At 40.3% G+C, this 23,357-nt stretch overlaps 1 protein-coding gene across 1 annotated transcript in view; it reads left to right on the top strand.

The window, feature by feature from the left end:
• The window catches only part of LOC141139577 (vertebrate ancient opsin-like), a 368,310-nt gene extending 347,404 nt beyond the window's left edge, over positions 1-20,906 (top strand). Inside the window, exon 4 of the mRNA XM_073625848.1 lies at positions 17,724-20,906. Within this exon, the coding sequence (XP_073481949.1) occupies positions 17,724-17,999 (276 nt within the window). The 3' untranslated portion in view covers positions 18,000-20,906. The remainder of the gene's footprint in view (positions 1-17,723) is intronic.
• The last annotated feature ends 2,451 nt before the right edge of the window (positions 20,907-23,357 follow it).

Genomic DNA, 23,357 nt, shown 5'->3' with positions numbered 1-23,357 from the left:
AGCATCTTCCAAGTCCTTCCTGTCCCTCCCTCTCTATCCCTCTCTTCTTTTGAGGTGCACTGTATTCGTCTGTTTTCTCCCATTTCTCTGAGGATTGCAGCAATTTATAGGCCTCCAGGACCGGTATCGCGCTTTCTTGTTGACTTTGCTGCCTGGCTAACCTACTTTCTCTCCTCTGAAATATCCACCATTATTCTTGGTGTTTTTAACATTCCTGTCAATGTTAACAGCCCAACTACAGCTAAACTTCTCGACTTAACCTCATCTTTTGACCTAACCCAATGGACACATACTTCCACTCACTCCAATGGTAATACCCTTGACCTTGTATTCTCCCATCTCTGCAACCCTGGCAACCTCACCAACATCCCCTTTCCTCTATCTGATCACAACCTCATTACTTTCACTGTATCCTTGCCTCCAACCACCCATCCCTCAAAGCAGCAAACAATTACTTGTAGAAACCTTCGCCACTTTAACCCTTCTCTTCTCTATTCTGCTACTGACCACCTATATGACATAATCTCTCCCCTGTCCTGTCCTGACCTGACCACCTCTGTCTAAAACAGTTCACTCTCATCATCACTAGATGCACTTGCTCCTTTAACCACACGCAGAATCAGGCCCCGACCGTTACAACCCTGGCAAAATGACAACACTAGAAATCTCAGGAGACATTTCCGTGCTCTTGAATGACTGTGGCGTAAAGCCAAATGCCTGCAAGACTTCACCCTATATAAATCTGCCCTTCTAAAATACAATTCATGCCTTCATGCTGCCAAACAAGCCTACTTTGTTTCTCTTATTAATTCCTTGTCATCCAGTCCCCGTCAGCTCTTCTCAACCTTTAACTCTCTGCTTTGTCCACCACCCCCTCTACCCACTAACTCACTCACTGCCCAAGAGATTGCCAATCACTTCCAAGACAAGATCGATGCAATTCTTGAGGACATCTCCACTGTGGGTACGTCTTCCCCACCCAACATACCTTGCCTAGCAGCACATTCAACACTCTACTCTTTTGAATTGGCTACTACGGAAGAGGTTACAAAAATTTTCTCGGATGCCCACCTAACCAATTGTCCCTTGGATCCTGTTCCCTCACAACTACTACGGTCACCCTCTTCTTCTATCCTATGCTCCCTCACCCACATCTTCAATCTCTCCCTCTCTAGTGGCATCTTCCTCTCCCCTCTAAAACATGCGCAGATCACTCCCATTCTTAAAAAGCCCTCACTGGACCCTACCGACCTGAACAACTTAAGACCCATCTCATTGCTCCCATTCACCTCTAAACTTCTAGAACGCTTAGTCTACAACCGTCTTAGCTCCTACCTCAATGAAAATAATCTTCTTGACCCCTTACAGTCTGGCTTTCGCTCGCAGCACTCTAGGGAAACTGCCTTACTAAAACTCACTAACGATTTACTAACTGCTAAAACCAATAGCCAGTACTCCATACTCCTACTACTTGACCTCTCTGCGGCCTTTGATACTGTTGACCACCCGCTCCTTCTCAATAAACTACATTCCCTTGGCCTCCGAGATTCTGCTCTATCCTGGTTCTCTGCCTATTTATCACAGCGCTCCTTCAGTGTCACCTACAACTCTGTCTCCTCCTCTCCATTGCCCCTTTCTGTGGGGGTCCCCCAAGGCTCGGTTCTTGGACTCCTTCTCTTCTCTATCTACACCTCCTCCCTTGGTCACTTAATAACTGCTCATGGCTTCCAATACCACTTATACGCTGATGACACCCAAATCTATCTGTCTACTCCTCACCTCACTCCTTCAGTCTCCTCTCGCATTACTAACTTACTAACTGACATATCAGCATGGATGTCCCACCACTTTCTTAAACTAAATCTCTCTAAAACTGAGCTATTAATATTCCCCCCCACCCGTGCCCCCCTCCATGACTTTTCCATCAAAATCAACAATGCAACCATCAGTCCCTCCCCTCACGCCAGGGTACTAGGTGTAATCCTAGACTCTGACTTGTCATTTCAGCCTCAAATCCAATCGTTGTCAAAAGTTTGTAGAATTCACCTCCATAACTTCTCTAAAATTCGCCCCTTTTTAACAAATGAAACCACCAATCTCCTCATTCACTCCCTTGTTATCTCTCGCCTTGACTATTGCAACTCCCTTCTCATTGGCTTGCCTCTCCATAGGCTATCCCCTCTTCAGTCAATCATGAATGCTGCTGCCAGACTTATTCACCTTACCAACCGCTCAGTGTCTGCCAACCCTCTACTCCAGTCCCTACACTGGCTCCCAATCACCCAGCGAATTATATTCAAAATTCTAACTACAACATACAAAGCCATTCACAACTCTGCCCCGAGCTACATCACTAATCTTGTCTCCAAATATCACCCAAATCGACCTCTCCGCTCTTCTCAAGACCTCCTGCTTTCAAGCTCTCTCATCTCCTTCTCCCATGCTCGTCTCCAGGATTTCTCCAGAGCCTCTCCTATCCTCTGGAACTCGCTACCTCCATCTATCCGGCTATCCCCTACTCTTGCTACCTTCAGGCGATCCCTGAAAACTCATCTCTTCAGGAAAGCCTATCACGTCTCCAACTAATCTCCTACCACTTCCACCAGCTCATTCCCCAAGGTTACAACCTTTTGTACCACCTGCCCCACCCTATTAGATTGTAAGCTCTTCTGAGCAGGACCCTCTTAATCCTCTTGTATTTTATAGTATTATAACTTTATTGTCTCCCTTTTATATTGTAAAGTGCTGCATAAACTGTTGGCGCTATAATAAACCTGAATAATAATAATAATAATAAATAATCAATCTTAGCACCAGATGTGGCGGGACACATTGCCTTGTCCCACCACAGTCTGGTGACTCATAGACACCCGAAGGAGCATACTTTCGGTTCCTTAACACGTACTAGCATTACACAGTCTGTTTTTGGGAAACATTATATCCTGAGATTTATTGTATTCCCTAGCTGTGGTTCTGTTATCTCTCTGATTTTGGTTCCTTTCTTGCAAGTTATAATTTTTTAGTTACAAAAATGGAAGGGTATCTAATTAGAATTACAGTATTATATCTGTAGACATACCAGTGCATTAATTTTGTATTACCCCTGTTAGAGGTGCTTTGTTTATTTCAATGCATTTCCCTCTTTGAGCTATCTTGGCCAACGAGGAGTTCTTTTTATGTCTGGAATGTCATTGTTACTATTGTATTGCAAAAACTTCAATAAAAATATTGAACAAGAAAAAAAGTTTTTTTTTTCCTATTATACAAATTTGCAAACAAGTAGTTTTTCTTCTTCACTGATGTGCACTGAGGAGGCTGCACTGATGGGCACTGATGAGGTGGCACTGATGATCACTGATAGGCAGCACTAATGAGCATTAATAGGTGGCACCGAAGGGCACTGATAAGCGTCACCGATAGGTGGCACTGATTGGCAGCACTGATGGGCACTGATAGGCAGCACTGGAGGGCACTGATAGGCGGTACTGATAGGTGACACTGATTGGCAGCACTGGTAGAACTGGTTAAACAGCATGTTGCTTTCAGTGGGTGGTGCTGTGAAAAAGAATAATGTAGTTCAATATGGCCACTGTATGGCAATTATTTGGTTAAATCAGGTGGTAAGGAGGCAGCATCTCTGAAAAATGATCCAAGCATGGATCTTTTCAGAGGAGCAACAGTCACTTCCACACATGTGAAGGAGCCCTAAGAGTAGCCAAGCAAAAGCATGCAGGGAAGTAAAGTGTTCAATCTCTTCACATAACAGAACGTTCACTGTATACCCAGGTTCACTCTTATGTTGAACCGGGATGACAATGTAAAATGTAACAAGGGGGGCCACTAGCTCTCGTGGTAGATGCTTTTGTCAGTGATTCAAGCCAGTCAGGAACTATATTTTAGGGCATGGTAGCCCATTTTTATTAAAAAGGCAAATGAAAGTCTGTAACATAAAGGTTTCCCATGCAGGGGTTCTTCTCCAGCAAATACACACCACAGAAAATGGTAGCCCACCTGGTTCTCTTTAGCAGTACTTCTGCTCTTTATCCTGGTCACACAGACCACAGGATTCTTCAATGTGGACGGCTTCACGTTAGTGCCCACAGCTCCACTCTGGCCTTAGTCCTCAGGCTGTTTCACTGCCTCTTGCAGTCACACATGTTCTGGCTGCCTCTTGCAGCCCCTCTAACTCCTGGAGACCTCCTGTCTCTCTTGGGGTGGAGCAGTCTCCAAATGGGAGCCATGAGGTCTTCCCATACCCTCATTATAAGGGCTGTGCTCACCTGAGCACACACCCTGCTGGTCATCTACAAAATCTGGACACAGGGTTGGAGATCCCGTCCCACCCAAGACACAATGGAATCTCCAAACTACAGAGCCCCATGATGGAATACCAAAACCTGGAGAAAGCTGCAAACACAGTTTTCTCCACTCCACATCTATACTCTGCAGTCTTGTACCAAGCAAATGTGCACACCCTGTGCACACCTACCAATTTTACAGTGACACCATCTCCTACTGTCACAAAGATGATACACAGACTATGCTGACAGTTCCTGCAGTCCAGCAACTAGACATGTGCAATCCGTTTTGTAACGAATCTAAATTCAGCCGAATTTTGCATCTTTCGGACGTTCGGATGCATCCGAATGTCCGAATAAAAAAGTAACGAATTTCAACAAATATGAAAGAAATTATAGCGAATATAACAAATGAATTCGTCATGATTGGGTAATTCATTAAAAATATAATGAAACAAAAGGTCAACTCAAAGTAAATCTTACAGTCCAATCAGCTGACTAATTTTGTGCTGGAGGTTGGATTACTGGCAAAGTGCATTTCTGAGAAGTGAGTGAGAAGGGTGTTGTATTGTATTTGAGCAGAGGAGAAGAGATATTGTCATTGTGTGTGTTAATAGATTCAATAAACAAACCACTTTCCAAACTACGAATCATTATCATGAATCAATATACATACATAAATATTGAATTTCAACTAATATGAAAGAAATTATAGTGGATATAACCAATGAATTCAACATGATTCTGTAGTTCGTTAAAGATCTAATGAAACAAAGGTCAACTCAAAGTAAATCTTACAGTCTAATCAGCTAGCTAATTTTGTGCTGGAGGTTGGATTACTGGCAAAGTGCATTCCTGAGAACTGAGTGAGAAGGGTGTTGTATTGTATTTGAGCAGAGGAGAAGAGATATTGTCATTGTGTGTGTTAATAGATTCAATAAACAATCACATTTCCAAACTACGAATCATTATCATGAATATATATACATACATAAATATCGAATTTCAACTAATATGAAAGAAATTATAGCGGATATAATGAATGAATTTGACATGATTCGAGATTTAGTATAATGAATATCGACACTCTACGAGTAATAACGAATTATCCGGAAACAAAACTTCCCGTTGTGCACAAGTCTATCAGCAACTGGAGGCACATTCCACAACAGTTCGCTGATAACAGAAGATAACAGCGATCAGGCAGCCTGTGACAGCGGGGGATGGAGATCCAGGTGTCACCCCGACAGTAAATAAGGCTGAGCTCCGGTGAAGTGAACATTCTTTTATTATGTTTGAATACTTAACTTTCCTGCACTTGTGTTTGGTCTCCATAATAAAATAGGGAGAAGGGAGCTGCTGGAGCTCCAAGTGCACCCCCTGCCTCTACACAGAGAAGCTCCACCCTGGGCAGGTGCCCCTTCCTCCCATGCCTTGTACCGGCCCTGGGTTAGTATGTAAAGTAAAGTGTAAAATGTAGCAGCTTACCAGATGTAAGTTATACTACATACATTTATGTAGTGTACTTGGAAAGATTCATTCATCTTTGGTTTATAGACTCAAGCTTTATTTTATGTGATCTCTATTTATAGAAATACTTACATGGGTTTGACTATTTTATGTAAAGCACTGCAGAATTTATTGACATTTTATGAAGGAATTGAGGTGGACCCGATAATAAAATAACTAGGGCACACAGCAGAATTACCAAATCAAATGATGAGTTTCAATGTAAATGTACCTCTTTCTTTCCATGAATAATAATGTGCTGATTCCGAGCTACCTCGTTTCACCTAAAGGCTTGGAAAAATATCACATGATCTGTAGTTACAACAATGATTATTTATATGACTGAAGTCTGAAGTCTGTTATTTTCATTCAGATTGTTTCTAGTAGACTTGCAGTGAGATAAAAAAAAGTTAGCAAGGCACATCACTGTGTAGCGTTACTACATAGGAAACAAATCTTTCAGATGTAAAGAGTAAATATGGACACCACATACATCTATACATTAAATGTCAACGAAAAAGGCCTTTATGTTTAGTGTCATTATGCTGATTGTGCTATTTTTTTTTTTTTATGATTATGCTATTTTTTTATGAATGTGTTCAGAACATTATATAGATTGCAGTTCCCCTGTCAATGAATTACTGTGGCAGTTTTAGGCTATAGCAGAAAAAATAATAATGACTGTATATTATGTCGAATTATGTATTTCTTATGTATATATATATATGTATATATACATATATATATATATATATATATATATATATATATATATATCAGGGGTATGTGAAATATAAAATGTTCTCAAAATAGGTCTAGGATACATAGTTTTCATTTTAAAGGAATGCCAGCACAAACAAAACAGTGCAATAACTGCAGCACCAAAGCTGTAAGAAGATAAAAGTTCAATTGCACATGAGGGACCCATTTAACCCGGTAACCCATTTATTTCTTACCTGCAGTCTTGAATCTGACCTTCTCTGTATCAGCTACATGAGAAGTCCTAAAGCTAATCTATGGCTTTGTTCTTTTATTCCCACCCAAGTCCTCTCGGCTATTGCTTACTTCTCTTTTTATATATTTTTCTCTTATTTTTTTTATTTTCTCATTTTATTCTTACTTTTTATTCTAAGCTATGGTTTTATAGTCCTAGTTCATTTCTCTCCATCTTTTTGAGTGTATACAGAGGGCTACCTAATCTGCTGAATGTCGGTTATTGTGTGTGTGTGCGTGTATATTCCTATTATGGTGTTTGTAAACCCAAGAGCACAAATTTATAACATTCCAGCTAATCTGTTCTTAGATGTGGTGGCTGCATTAGTTTATTTTTTTCATGCTTTTTTTCCTTTTTTTTTTAAGTGGTTGTAAACCCGTTTTAAAAAAAACACTGCAAGACAAAGGCATAATGAGCTAGTATGTATAGCAAACTAGCTCATTATGAATTACTTACCTGAGATTGAAGCCCCCACAGCGGTCCTAATTCACTGCTCTGGCGGCCGTCATCTCCCTGGGGGGTTACTTCCAGGTATCGCGGCTCCAGTGCTGTGATTGGCCGGAGCCGCGATGAGGTCACTCCTGGGAGCCGCCGGTAATAGCACAGTACAACTGAAGCAACGGCACATACCTGCCGTTGCTTCAGTTTGCTTAAGTGCGCATGTGCCAATGACGTTGGCACATGCACATACAGGGATATCTCCTAAAACGTGCAGGTTTCGGAGATATCCAGTGTAGCTACAGGTAAGCCTAATTATAGGCTTGCCTGTAGTATAACGTGGTTGTAAAGGGTTTAAAACCACTCTAACCTGGTAATACTGCCATTAACACACATCCTGTCCTAAGGTGACAACCGTACTGAGCAGCATTGTCACCCTAGTACAGGGAGTGCAGAGTGTGTTAGGACTACATAATATCTTCCTTTTTTCTCCATAACAGGGGCAGGTGTTGTGTAGCCCATGGAAAAAGCAGGGAACAATACTGATAAAATTCCTGAGGCAGAGAGCCTGACAAGTTATCAGCTCACAAGATTTCTGGCTGGATGAGGAACTAATTTTTTTGCACTTTTTTAAACAGATATAATAAAACACGTTTAGGAGTATATTTAACAGACCAAAAGAGACATTTATTGTCAGGGTTTACATACACTTTCATTACGTAGAAATAATAAGCTGCCTCCCTGTTCCAGCTGAGTTGCTATGGCAGTAGCTGCCCACTGCAATGTCCTGCTAGCCTGTCACATCTTCCTGCTGTCCCTGCAGGTGCAGTAGAATCTCATAGACTTTTATAGGGTTGTCTCCTGAGGGTCTCCTATGTCAGGAAAGATCCATATAGCAGTGTGTGGGGATCTACAGCAAGAACAGAAAGAAGAATTCAAAGTGTAAATATTATGATTGGTTGCAAATGCAAGAACTTAGTAAGCTGTGGAAGTTTACTTACCCCTTCATTTTTTACTTTTACCCATTTTGGGTACACCTATTTGATGAGGATCTTGACTCTTCAATTAGCAGTGTGTTTACTTTATATGTCTCTCATGAGATCAAATAAAAACGTATTTAACAAAAGGTTCCTTATTTTTTATAATTTATAATTCATATATATATATATATATATATATATATATATATATATATATATATATATATATATTTTTTTTTTTTTTTATTATTATTATTTTTGTATTGATTATTTACACATATATATTGTTCGTAATTCTTATCTTATTTCATTTCATTTCGTATATCATATATATATATATATATATATATATATATATATATATATATATATATATATATATATATATATATATATATATATATATATATTTTACACACATTCCCTTGATTTTATAATTTATTATTTTTTCATATATTTTTTTCTTTTTCTTTATTTTTTATTTTATATATATATATATATATATATATATATATATATATATATATATATATATATATATATATTATTATCCATTATTATCCATTCAACCTTTATATACCTCCTCCCCAGATGTCATTCTTTTTGTGTTTACCTTATCACTTCAGTGCGGTTTTTCATAAACTGTGTTCTATACCCCCTCCCCTTTGAGTTCACCACATTTTACCGTTCCTTATCAGTGCTGTGCTATTAGCCGGCGCTGAGCCTTGTTGTCCCACAGCGCCGGCATATAAATAGCACACCACTGACACACTGCCCCCTCAGGCCTATTGAAGGAGCAGCCGCTCTGAGCGCGTAGCCTAAGCCTAATCAGTGCTCACACACTGCCTGAACCCTCCCTCGGTGTAAGCCCTCCCCCTGAAGTGTACCCGGAAGCCGCTGGATGACCCGTGACGTCACACACACCCTCCGTGCGCTCCATGCCGGCCCCAGCTTCTCCCCGATGGCCACAGGAAGAACCATCTGCTGAACAGCTTCCACCTGCAGCCTTACACTGCTGGTACACTATCCGGACTGGAGCTTGAGGAATCCACAAGGACTGCCCATTTACAGTTGAGCCTTTTATTCATATATTTCTTGTAAGTGTTTTTTATTATGTGTCATTAAACATACCTTCTAATACTACACTCAGGTGGCGCTTCCTTTCTTCACCCCCTCTTGCCTACCACAGAGTCAGCTCTCTGAGGAAAGCAGCCGCCTCCTAGATCCACTGCTCCACTAACCTACTTTACATACTCTGAACTGTCAGATCCTAATTAACCCCTGGACTGCCAATACCATAACCATGGACTATATGCCTGGCTAACCTGATTAACTCCGATTATTGTATGCTGTATATGCGCTTATAGTTATTATTACTTTTATTAATGGTTATGGTCTATCTTATTCTAGCCCTTAACATTCAACAGCAACTCCAAAAAGGTGCAAGAGAAAAAGGGGAGGGAAAAAAGAAAAGAAGGGGGAATAAAAATAAAAGTAGAAGCAGCCAGAGGTAGGTATCTTGTAGAGATACTTTACTTAGTCACATTTAGGTTCTACTATGATTCCCTAAAAAAAAAAGAAAAAAAAAATTCTGTTGACTCCCTGAAAATCCTCCAGGGGTCCCATAACTGACTGCACTGTTCTATATATCCAAATCATGTGCAAAGAGGGTCTCCATCCTCTCAATATAGTCCATTTCTGTAACCCACTCATTCACCAAGAGGTATTGTAGCGGCCCCCTCCTTAGCAACCAGCTATATACAATGTATAAAAAAACCCCCGCAAAATGCAAATCGCTGCAAGCACCGCAAAAAGCACTGCAGAAACGCTCAAAAGCAACATACATATATGTGCATCGAGCCTTAAGGCTCTCCATAACTTGCAGTTGTTGTTTTTGCTAAAGGTTGAGAAAAGTATAGATTTTCCTGAGCAAGCATTCCTAAAGATGTTAGTGACAAGAACTATATGAAATCCCTGGCCTTATCCAGATAAATTGTCTGGGTAGGGTATATCTAAAATTGTATGCATTATATTGTTTTGATTCATTTGTCTTCACTTCAGTTTAAAAGATTATCTTATAACAGCTATTCACTAAAACTTTGGTGATACTTTTTGTACTATGGGGTGTTTTATTTGTAACAACAGTATTGCCTCTTCTGTGAATTATCCAACATAGATCAGGAGAAAAGGTAGTGAAAGCCATGCAATCTAACATACTGCAGTATGAAAGAGATTTCAGATAAGACAGGTCAGGGTCCACGCAATATCATCTTGCTCAAATTTCTATGTGTTCATCTTTAAAAATGTCTAGATAAAAATATACAATTTATTTTTGTAAAATATGTAAAAAAAAAAAAACTCATGCCCATATTTTGTATTGTTCTTTATATTGTTGTTAGCTTACTCCACCCGAGTCCAATTCTCACATAATAAACCAATAAAACATTGTGGGGGAGATTTAGGGCCAGTTCAAACCAGATGCAGTTCCGTGCGCTTTTTCTCTGCACTAAAACTGACTGGAACTGATTGCATTGGTGTGAACTGGAGCCATTGGAATATATGGAAAACACTGTGCATGCATTTTTAGGACCGGTTCACACCACAAAAATGCACTCATACGTTCCGGATCAGTTTTTGCTTACAGTTCACACCACACGCAATTCCAGTGTGTTTTTGATACAATTTGCTAGGTTCCAGTACAGTTCTGTGCAGAAAAAATGCAGCATGCTCTACTTTTTTTTTCTGCACCGGAAACTGACTGAACTGGTGTGAACTAGAGCCATTGGAATACATGGAAAACACTGCATGCATTTTTAGTGCAGAAAAAAAGTGCACGGAACTGCATCTGGTGTGAACTTGCACTTACCCAAATTGGTGCACACAGAATCTGGTGCAGCTCTGCATATTAACCAATCAACTTCTAACTTCAGCTTGTTCAAATAAGCCTTGACAATAAAACTTGAAAGTGGATTGGTTCACTCACTATTCGGCGCGGGCAGAGAGAGATGATGTCATCTCTGCTTGCCAGCCCACTTCTCTGATCCACCTGGCTCTCTCATCTGCAAGCCTGCCTGTCTTACTCTCTCATGCCGCCCACCCCCTACCCCACCCGCAGCCCGGCTGCAGATAGGCCACGGCCCGGTGGTTGGGGACCCCTGATTTATAGAGCAATATATTCTATTCACATTGCACTATGATTGAATAGGTTTTGCCCTAGATGTTAGGTTTAACTCCATGCTGTCAAGCTGAGTTTCTCATGGTGCTAAGATGTTTGTGTTTTGCTTGTACAACTGTGTATAATATTTTTTGTATAGCTTTATACCAAATTTCTTATATTGAATATGACTCTCTCATTTTAGGGATTCCAATCTTTTTTATTACATTTTTATGCATTTACCAAAACAGAGCCCCCATGAGGGGGAAAAGTAGACAGGCAAATGAGTACAGATAAATACATACAAAGAAAAAATTGTGCGCTTGCAATAGATATTTAAATCTATATTACATGATTAGCATAAGTAGATAAACAAATAAAATAAAAAAAATAAATAAAAAACACCATCAAAGTTAATTGTGAGTGAATTAGAAAGTCGCTATGCTACAGAGCAAAAAGCGACATGTAAGTCAAATACTAATATTGACCATTGCATACATATAAACCAACAATAAAGTTATAAACTGGTGTGCAAAAAAGAAAAAACAAAAAAACAAAGGTTATTCCACCCAAGTGCAAAGTCATAAGTGAAAAAGTTCAAAATTGCATCCTGAGTCGCAGGCAAAACGCATATCCAAAGTTCATGAATTGCATTCCTTCGTGTGTATAAAGGAATAAGGGGACATGAAGGGACCTCCTACCACCAGTGGATCCGAAGGTTAATAATAGATGTATCCTTACCAGATACGTTGGACCTCCTTTATAGCAAGGTCTTAGAAGCATGCAGATTTAGCCCTCTGCAGGGACAGTAGATGACAGCTCACCACACAGCTGGAGATGGTTCCGACACTTCCGCATTGATGTAAACACTCCCTCGTTTGGACTTGTAGGTAAAGAAGGGGAGAAAGAAAAAACTCCAATGGTATAGTATGTAAAAAAGGGGAATTTTATTGCCTCAGACAACTAGGCATCTTTAAAACATCCAAAACATAAAAGCCGGCAAAATATAAAAACAACAGAGATGCCCATGCTAGGTTACATGGGGCTCTATGGCGATCTGGCGCACACTGCGTAGCCACGCCCTACATGTTTCGTGATAGGTCACGTCTTCAAAGGGGTACGGGCGACGCAGTGAACCATCGCCATTTATAGTACTTCCTTACATTCAAGCCTCATTTTCATCTGAGTTTCAATTACAATCTGAGCATGTGCAAAGGATACCAAGCCTCGATATGGCTCCCGTTATAATGCTTCCTCTCTATTCAAGCCTCGTTTTCGTCCAAAGAACGAATTACGATCTGAGCATGTGCAAAGGATACCAAGCCTCGACGTAGCTCGCATTATGAAACGCAAACCAGGAAGCTTGTTCCTGAATGTCATTAGCACACTTTATATGGCCAAAATTTTGTTCTCATCTCAAACTAATATATGTCATCTATTATAGGTCTAAGCAATTAGTAATTTTTGGGTCAAATGTCCCATTTTACATACTGTAGGACACTACTCCTACAGTAATAGACATTTAGCAACAAAAAAAAGGGAAAATTTGAAAAGGACGAAAAAATAAATTAAGAAAAAAAAAAAAAATAAATTAAGAAAAAAAAAAAGTAAATTAAGAAAAAAAACTAAAAAAAAACTGCTAAATCTAAACAATATTGCTTGTTCTTTCCTCAGACCACAACTACTGTATTATTTTAAAAAATCTCTATATTTGGGGGTTACGTTACTAAGAATCGTCATACATTAGTCTTATATTTATATGTATTACTACATTCAAAGGGCAGCCATATCTTGACATGGTATCCCCCTATATTTTACAAAACCGACAATATAACCACCCCTAGAAAAAAAGGGAGAGGGGGGGAGGGGGGGTTTACAAATTATTCTCCCAAGTGTCAAAATCAATGCGTCCACACACAACATCATCTAAGCATTGTCAATAAACGCATTAATCTCGACATCTACATTGAGCCCAAAGGGTTTTAAACATTTCATTTTATATATCCACTCCATTTCGAGCTTGGATATAGCTCGTTTTTTCGGACCACCCCTCCATGGTGTCTTGAGTCTATCTATGGCTATGAATTTTGTACCCCTAGGATCTCGCCCATGTACATCCAAATAATGTTTGGATACTGGGTGGCCTATAAACCCTCTTCGGATATTTCCAATGTGCTTGTTCAATCTGACCTGAAGGGGTCGTACTGTACGGCCCACGTATTGTAATCCGCATGGACAGATTAAGAGGTATACTACGTGCGTGGTGGAACAGTTAATAAAGGATTTAATCGAAAATGAGTACAGATTCCCTTCAAGGGGTAACCAATATAGTGAAGACAAAGAATTCAATTAGCGTAAAGAAGAGAAATACCATTACATCCCAGCAATTGCTAGAAGGCTAGAGAAAAGAGCAGGTTCTACTGAGGTTATCTCTCTTATTCAACATTCTTGCCTGCTAACTTACTTGCACCAAGTGCCTAAACAAAGACAAATTACCATCAAGTAGAAATGTTACTTGGTCGTCCAAAATAAAGGAAGAAGGAGGCAGGGCAAAGGGGAGACAAGAAGAAGGTTAGAGACAGTGGCGGCTGGTGCTCAAAAATTCAGGGGGGAGGCAAACCAATGACACCTCCCAGCAGGAGATGGAGAGGTAGGCAAGCAGGGGCCTCCTTACCTTATCAATCCAGTGATCAGTGCGGTGATCCCAACCTTCATTCTGCCAGCCAATGAGGTGACTGAGAGCCAAGAGGGACAGATGCAGAGAGGGTGCGGGCCGGCACATGGGGCAGCTGCAGCTCAATGATGGGTGTGAGGCAGATCTGGGACTGGTGGCAGGCAGAGAAGGATCCTGTGTGCTGCTCCTCACTCCGGGGGAAATTGGATCTCCTCCTGGCCGAAAGGAAGTGGGTCCTGAGAACCGGACCTGATTAGCCGGGAGCCCCAAGAATCAGGTCTCAGGAGCAGCTTCCTGTTTGGCCGGGAGGAGAATCAAGAAGACAATAGCGAATATTAATTCGCTACTGTCACACACTGGGTGGGCTTCGGTACTAATTCCCTACTGTCACACACTGGGTGGGCTTCGGGCGCAGTGCTCTGCGCCTGAGCACACCCTTTTTTTTAAGCCAATTAGAGCCTCAGGCTCTAATCATGTGCTTTAAAAAAAAGCACATCGGAATTCATGCATCTGGCGCCCTGCATGTAGATTAGGGGCCGGACACATGGATTAGGGGGGTGGCGCCACTGGTTAGAGAGAAAGGAAAGAAATAGAAAAGATGTAACCAAGATCCCCAGGTCACTGTAGACACTCTCCAGGTACCGCAGCCATGGGGTCTTATCAAACTTCGATGAGGTATTTTTGAGGGTAAACGAGAATTTATTGTTAATCAACATCAAGTTTAATTTTTGAGTAACGAATTTAAGTGAGACCACCGACTGGTTTCAACACCTAGCAATGGCAATTCTATCTGCCAGGATAATGTGGAAAATAATTTTTTTCTGGTGTTTAGGAACCTGACGTCTAATTTTTAAAAAAGGCCAATTTCAGGCTGTTTGAGGACGTTCACCTCTGTGAACTAGAGTAAAGATCCTTATCCAAAATCTAGTAATTTTGTGGCTTTTGAGACCAAATGTGGAACATGGTTCCCAGTTGTCCATAATTGCCTAAAGCAAGAAGAGGAGGCTTGCCACCTCCTCTGCATACCACCTTAACAGCATTTGTTAACTGGATTCTACCAGCATTGTGTTAAGAGATACTTTTGCCAAGTTATTAGCTACTTCTTGCCATTACCAAATCGCGTTCCATTGGGTCATGTAGGGAGGTTTGTGCATTGAAGTAACTAAAAGCTTGTATAAGGTGGACACGTGGCCCCCTTAGGAGTGTGACAGCCTTGCAGGAGAACTGAAAGGATGTTAGCGTAAGTGGGCAAGTTGTCCTTTTTAGTTATGACGCCAAGAATGACAAAACCTGGTGGTATCGAAACATTTAGTTGGAAGGCATTTGCCCCCCCTTCCCCTTGTAGATTTGTTGATTCTTGATGGACTGTTGTTCCATATGAAGCAAAAGATCTTGGTTTATTATGCATATTAAATGAGGTGTATCAATATCCCTTTTCAGTCTTGCTTTCCTAAAGCAGGAAAAGGTGCAGTTTCACCTTAAAACATCAGATTGATAAAGCACCTGGCGAAGATAAAATCCTTCCTTATGTGCTTAAAGTGTATTTAAGCACTTAAAATAAACTTCTTTTATTTGCCCTTTTTTGGTCTGTTAAATATACCATTGAAAGCATTTTTTTATATCTATTTGAGAAGTAAAGAATAAATACCGGACATAATTTGAATGAGTTTCTCATGTCTTGTACTCTAATGTCATTATTTGCCCTGCCAAAACCACAGAAAAAGAAAACCTCTTTTGTATGTTGAAGGTAGATGAGGACGGGGAAAGGTGTTTTGTAGTCCTAACACACTTCCTGTTTAATGGTGGCAATACTGCTCCCCCATAGACACAGTACGGTGAGGGAATGTTGTCACTTTTGGACAAGAAGTGTATTATTGACATGATCAGAGGAAACAAAGCCTTAAAAAAGACAACTAATGCAGCCAGCACATGTAGTGACTGGTAATCTACAGTATGTTACTTTTTTAATTTTTTTCTATTTTAAAGATTTTTTATTGAATTTTCAAAAGTAAAAAAGAATATTTAATTTACATATTGAAACAGTGTTGTCACAGAAATACACATATTGAAACAGTGTTGTCACAGAAATACAAGTATGTTACTTTTTGATCTTGGGCTTGGTTACAATTTAGAGAATGTAGTTAAGTAATAGATATCTTATTTTCTTAAACTCACTTTTAACTTGGTTAATTCCAGGACAGACATCTAAAAGGTGGAAATACTATTTTAGAAGTCCTAAATACTGGAACTGGGACTCAGTGTCTCCTGTAGTGTATAAATTATGCATGAAGATATACAAAAACTACAGATTATAAAATATTCTAACAAATTGGCCCTAGTATCTGTATGAATGAATGTGAGTTAGGGACCATAGATTGTAAGCTCCTTGAAGGCAGGGACTGATGTGAACATACAGGTTAAAATATATATCTAAAGTACCTGTAATAAATAAAGGGTGCGTTCAGGGTCCCGCACTTACGCACATGTTATATTAGGACACTGCAGCTGTGCTCATGCAGCCACGTGTCCCAATAGAAATGATTAGAATGCCAGCTTGGGGATGCACGCAAGAGCTGTGCATCCCTGTGCTGGTAGAAGACAGCCCTCCGTGGGACACACATGTCTGTGTGAATGGGCCCTTACAAGAGTTTTTCAGGTTTATTACACTCTTTTGCGCATCAAGCTTTAAGAGTTTTTATGGGCCAGGCAAGGGTAAGAGAACAGTTTGAAAGGAGCAGAATTCTTCAGGAGTAAAAATATGCACAAAAATGCATGTATAATGCAATTACAGGCATTTTCATTGACGTCTATGAGGTACAAAACTCCTGAATATGCTAAAAAAACAGCTCATATACTTTTTAGAGCATAGGGTGTAGAGCACAAAGCGACTGAGTGTACAAGTGTGAACAGGGACAATTATAAAGAATGAGATTCTGCTTAGTCAGGTGTAGTAAGGTATGGACAGAGCATCATAAGCAGGACATTGAAAATTTTCAGCAGGATAGATGGCAGAAAACTAGATGAATTGAAAGGATAGGAATCTAAAAATGAAAGCATAATAAAATTGCTCTTGTTATAAATGGAAAAAAAGAAGACCTTTAAGTAAAATACATAGGGGTTGATTTTCTAAAACTGGAGAGTGCAAAATCTGGTGAAGTTGTGCATGGTAGCCAATCAGCTTCTAACTTCAGCTTGTTTAATTAAGCTTTGACAAAAAAAAAAAATAAATCTGGAAGCTGATTGATTTCTATGCAGAGCTTCACCAGATTTTGCATGTTCCAGTTTTAGTAAATCAACCCCATAATTAATATTGTTTTAATTAAACTCATTATTTCAAAGATAGTACAGAAAGCTTTTATTAATTTTTTGGACCAACACAGTTATTGATAGAAGGTTGAACTTGATGGAGATGTGTCTTTTTCTAAAACCCTAGCTAACTTTGTAACTAAGTTTTGTTTTATAATTATTAAAACAATAATCTGGTATTTTTTGAACATAGCAAAACTGTTTTCAATGTATCTGAATACTGCTCATAAACCTTCAGGTGAGCTAGTTGCATGGGTCTGTAAAGTATCCAAAAAGATAGAAATGGTAGATTAGGAAAATAATGTATTATGCCTTTTTATTATATATTTATAGATATGTAGTAGGTATATTAACATTATCTTCTTTTCAGTTCTACAGATGCTTCATTGCCCTACTTCACTGCAGCAGAGCTCCTCAGAACTCAAGTAATAAAGGCTCCTCCAAAACCACCAAAATCTGCTTGGCAACACGTAGACTCCCTGAAAACCTGACCTGCAATGCTGCTTCTTCAAAATTTCCTACCTCAGAAGAAGACAAAAACTCCAATGCAGATACAAAGCCAGCCACCTATTGCCAAGAGGAGACAAAAACATTGCATCTCCAACAAAAACCATCTGTCATGTTGGTGGCACATTACACACCCTAATTGTTTTTTCAATTTGAAGGCCAGAGGGACACTAAAGCATAGAAGAAGATTCTTGTAGCATGGTTTCCTATCAGGAAAACCTAATATGTCACAAAAAATTGTTATGATGTACTAGCTGTACATCATACAGCTAGTACTTGTCTGGGACCCCTGGTCAGTGTTTTTTGTTTCCAAATGGGCTAGTGAATGTGCAAGGATTATTTCATCTGCAAAGCTTTTAAAATATCTTCACTGGTAAAATATGGTTCTTTTTCAGGTTTTACAATTAATTGGGACAAATCAGTTATTCTATCTTGTGGATCCTCTGGTGACCAATCTGCCAAAGTCTGCTTCTCAAATCGCTGTAGTTTCTACATTTAAATATTTTGGTGTGCAAGTTACATCACAAGTAAATACATATTGGAGAGAAATTTTTCCCTATTGCTTAAGCGGTTTAAGCAAAGTGTGGAAAATTTGGAGTAAAATACCTTTAACGATAATAGGTAGAGCTAACCTGATAAAGATGATATGGATGCCACAGCTACTATACTTGCTACATAATTGTCCTGTTTGGTTCCCTCAGAAATTTTTTTAAGCAAATAGATACCTTGTTAGGAGAACTTATCTGGAGATCTAAATACCACCCAGATTAGATTGGAAATTCTGCAGTTGCCCAAAGATGAAGGAGGTTTGGCTGTCCCGAATGCCAGACTGTATTATGTGGCATCTCAACGTCAGCAATTAAATGAATGGAATGCTATAGATTGTGAGGACCCCATACAGCAAATTATATTTTCTTAACTGCCAATGGATCCACCGATGCAGTTAATAGTAGCGCATCATTTCTATAGTGAACATAGCTATCCTACATTCAATTTAATACATAAGATTTGGACTACTATTCAACAAGATATTCAATATGAGGGATATACTCAATATATGCCCATATGGAATAATCTGCAATTGCCTGAGGTTGTGAGGCTTGAAAATTTTGATTTATGGAAGAAGGTTGGCATTTTGCTTCTGTGTCAACTTTTTGACAATGAGGTTTTACAACCAGTTGATAAATTGACAGAGAGATATCACTTGCCTAATAAATTATTATTTCAATACTTACAACTATGGCATGCTTTGCAAAGTCAAGCAAGGACTTTTTAAAAAAAGATATAATCCTTTACCAACTTTAATGCTGGCAGTAACTGTAAAATGCTCTAGAAAGGGACTTATAGGGAGTATATCTTTTTCTTTACAAATGATAGTTAGAACTAATCTACAAGAGGGTAGCTACGGGTGGTGGTTTAGAGATCTAGAGACACTTAGTGACGAGGAATGGGAACAATCTTTGAAGAATTTATTTGAGGTATCCCTGTCATCTTCACAGTATCTAACTCAGTTATTCATTATTCATAGAGCCCATTATACTCCTTTAAAGCTGTATTCATGGGGTAAAGCAGTTACATCTAATTGTCCAAGGTGCACTACTGATACAGGTACACTTATACATATGCCCCAAACTGCATCGCTACTGGGAGTGTATATTTGACACTTTAAACTCCTTAAGTTCTACCCAGGTCAATTTAGACCCAAAAATAGCATTGCTAGGTATTATACCAGAAGATACCCTCCCAGCTGAAATGCATGTGATGTGGTTGAGAACTATGTGTATGGCACGAAAACTTATATTACAAAAATGGATATCAAAATACTCGCCAACAATAGATCAATGGAATAAAGCGATTAATCTTAATCTAAGATGAAAGGAAATGACATATAAACATAGGAGGAGTCCTAAAAAATTTGTGAAAATGTAGCATTGGTGGCTATCCTCCAACTTGTTTGAACAATCAGTTGAGTTAACTAATGATAATAAGGGAAACCAGCAAGGATATAGAAGGGGGGATAATAATTTATGTTCCATAAAGGAGTAATAAAGTGATGGAGGGACTTCAGAAAAGTATGAAGCGTGGACTGGTGAACGTAAATATGGGACTGGTGTGTTTTTTTTTCTTTTTTTTAGGTTGGGGGAAATGTGTGGGAAATGTTCTGTGTGTTTTTTAATTTTTGTTGTATTTTGCGTTTTTTTTTTTTTTATAAAAAAGTATTTGATTGAAAAAAAAAAAATATGTTCACTACGAGTATCAGATTTAGATTAAAAAGAATGTATTAATTGCTTGGGTATGCTTAATTTGAATTATCAAGATGGATACACCAAAGCATATTCAAATGTGTCTGTATCATCTTTACGCATTGATGAGGTTTCTGAGCTCCAGGCCAGGTGGACAGAGAAGCGATTGTAATGACAAATCCTAAGGTCTAATGATTATGGAGAACTCTAGTAAGGGCCAGCATTACAATTAAACATATTTATAATAAGGTTATATTCAGGGGTTCTCATTTTACATTAATTTAACTTACACAGATTTCAAATAATGAGGGAAACATAATGACTGGGGTGGAGTAAAGATGTTGTCCATATGTATACGCTAGGGATGAGCTTCGAGTTCGAGTCGAACTCATGTTCGACTCGAACATTGGCTGTTCGCAAGTTCGCCGAACAGCGAACAATTTGGGGTGTTCGCAGCAAATTCGAATGCCGCGGAACACTCTTTAAAAGTCTATGGGAGAAATCAAAAGTGCTAATTTTAAAGGCTAATATGCAAGTTATTGTCATAAAAAGTGTTTGGGGACCTGGGTCCTGCCCCAGGGGACATGGATCAATGCAAAAAAAAGTTTTAAAAACGGCAGTTTTTTCAGGAGCAGTGATTTTAATAATGCTTAAAGTCAATCAATAAAAGTGTAATATCCCTTTAAATTTCGTACCTGGGGGGTGTCTATAGTATGCCTGTAAAGGGGCGCATGTTTCCTGTGTTTAGAACAATCTGATAGCAAAATGACATTTCGAAGGAAAAAACTCATTTAAAACTACCCGCGGCTATTGCATTGCCAACAATACACATAGAAGTTCATTGATAAAAACGGCATGGGAATTCCCCAAAGGGGAACCCCGAACCAAAATTAAAAAAAAAAAAATGACGTGGGAGTCCCCCTAAATTCCATACCAGGCCCTTCAGGTCTGATATGGATATTAAGGGGAACCCTGGCCAAAATAAAAAAAAAAAATGACGTGGGGTTCCCCCTAAATTCCATACCAGACCCTTCAGGTCTGGTATGGATTTTAAGGGGAACCCCGCGCCAAAAAAAAAAAAAAAAAAAAAAACGGCGTGGGGTCCCCCCAAAAATCCATACCAGACCCTTATCCGAGCACGCAACCTGGCAGGCCGCAGGAAAAGAGGGGGGGACGAGAGTGCGGCCCCCCCTCCCTCCTGAACCGTACCAGGCCACATGCCCTCAACATTGGGAGGGTGCTTTGGGGTAGCCCCCCAAAACACCTTGTCCCCATGTTGATGAGGACAAGGGCCTCATCCCCACAACCCTGGCCGGTGGTTGTGGGGGTCTGCGGGCGGGGGGCTTATCGGAATCTGGAAGCCCCCTTTAACAAGGTGACCCCCAGATCCCGGCCCCCCCCCCTGTGTGAAATGGTAAGGGGGTACTTATACCCCTACCATTTCACGAAAAAAGTGTCAAAAATGTTAAAAATGACAAGAGACAGTTTTTGACACACGGGACATGACGGGACTTCCCTGTGGCATTCCCCGTGACGTCACAGGGAAGTCCCGTCAAGTCACCGTGCGTCAGAGTGGGGCGGGGTCACCGGGTGGCCCCGCCCCCCCCGTTATTTAAGAACTTTCAGACGAGGAGCGCCGTCACACAGCGGGAGCCTCCCTCCATGCCAGCATGGATTGCGGAGCGGCCCGGAGAAGAAAATGAAGAAGAGAAGAAGAGAAGAAAAGAAGAAGAGAAGAGCGGGAGCCTCCCCCCATGCCATGGGTGCGGAGCGGCCCGAGGAGAAGAAGATAGAAGACGCCGCGGAGGAGATGCTGGACGAGAACGCCGGAGGAAGAACCAGAAGAGCCAGAAGAACCAGAAGAACCAGAAGATGAAGGAAGATAGAAGAAAGAAGAAGCATTTAAATAAAGGAATTGTCAAAAACTGTCTCTTGTCATTTTTAACATTTTTGACACTTTTTTCGTGAAATGGTAGGGGTACTTATGTACCCCCTTACCATTTCACACAGGGGGGGCCGGGATCTGGGGGTCACCTTGTTAAAGGGGGCTTCCAGATTCTGATAAGCCCCCCGCCCGCAGACCCCCACAACCACCGGCCAGGGTTGTGGGGATGAGGCCCTTGTCCTCATCAACATGGGGACATGGGGACATGGGGACAAGGTGTTTTGGGGGGCTACCCCAAAGCACCCTCCCAATGTTGAGGGCATGTGGCCTGGTATGGTTCAGGAGGGAGGGGGGCCGCACTCTCGTCCCCCCCTCTTTTCCTGCGGCCTGCCAGGTTGCGTGCTCGGATAAGGGTCTGGTATGGATTTTTGGGGGGACCCCACGCCGTTTTTTTTTTTTTTTTTTTGGCGCGGGGTTCCCCTTAAAATCCATACGAGACCTGAAGGGTCTGGTATGGAATTTAGGGGGAACCCCACGTCATTTTTTTTTTTTAATTTTGGCCGGGGTTCCCCTTAATATCCATACCAGACCTGAAGGGCCTGGTATGGAATTTAGGAGGACTCCCACGTCATTTTTTTTTTTAAATTTTGGTTTGGGGTTCCCCTTTGGGGAATTCCCATGCCGTTTTTATCAATGAACTTCTATGTGTATTGTCGGCAATGCAATAGCCGCGGGTAGTTTTAAATAAGTTTTTTCCTTCAAAATGTCATTTTGCTGTCAGACTGTTCTAAACACAGGAAACATGCGCCCCTTTACAGGCATACTATAGACACCCCCAGGTACGAAATTTAAAGGGATATTACACTTTTATTGTTTGACTTTAAGCATTATTAAAATCACTGCTCCTGAAAAAACGGCCGTTTTTAAAACTTTTTTTTGCATTGATCCATGTCCTCTGGGGCAGGACCCAGGTCCCCAAACACTTTTTATGACAATAACTTGCATATAAGCCTTTAAAATTAGCACTTTTGTTTATTCATGTTCGTGTCCCATAGACTTTAACGGTGTTCGCGTGTTCGAACAAACTTTTTTCCTGTTCGCATGTTCTGGTGCGAACCGAACAGGGGGGTGTTCGGCTCATCCCTAGTATACGCTGACCTAATTAGGTTAGTCCATTGCTGGCAAGCACATCCCAGGTAATCACATTACAACTAGACATGTAATGGCAAGCATAGCTTTGTGTACTGCCACTATAGCAGTTCTTGTCAGTCAGTTTTGTAGAGTGTAACTAGGGTAATGCGGAACAGTTCCCACCATTTTTAGTGGGGGAAAAAATTGTTTAAATCACATAGAATTTGTGCTGTACAAG

This window comes from Aquarana catesbeiana, linkage group LG04 (genome assembly GCF_042186555.1).
Source record: "Aquarana catesbeiana isolate 2022-GZ linkage group LG04, ASM4218655v1, whole genome shotgun sequence".
In the NCBI taxonomy this organism is placed as follows: domain Eukaryota; kingdom Metazoa; phylum Chordata; class Amphibia; order Anura; family Ranidae; genus Aquarana; species Aquarana catesbeiana.
This window is presented reverse-complemented; position numbering and strand designations above follow the sequence as displayed.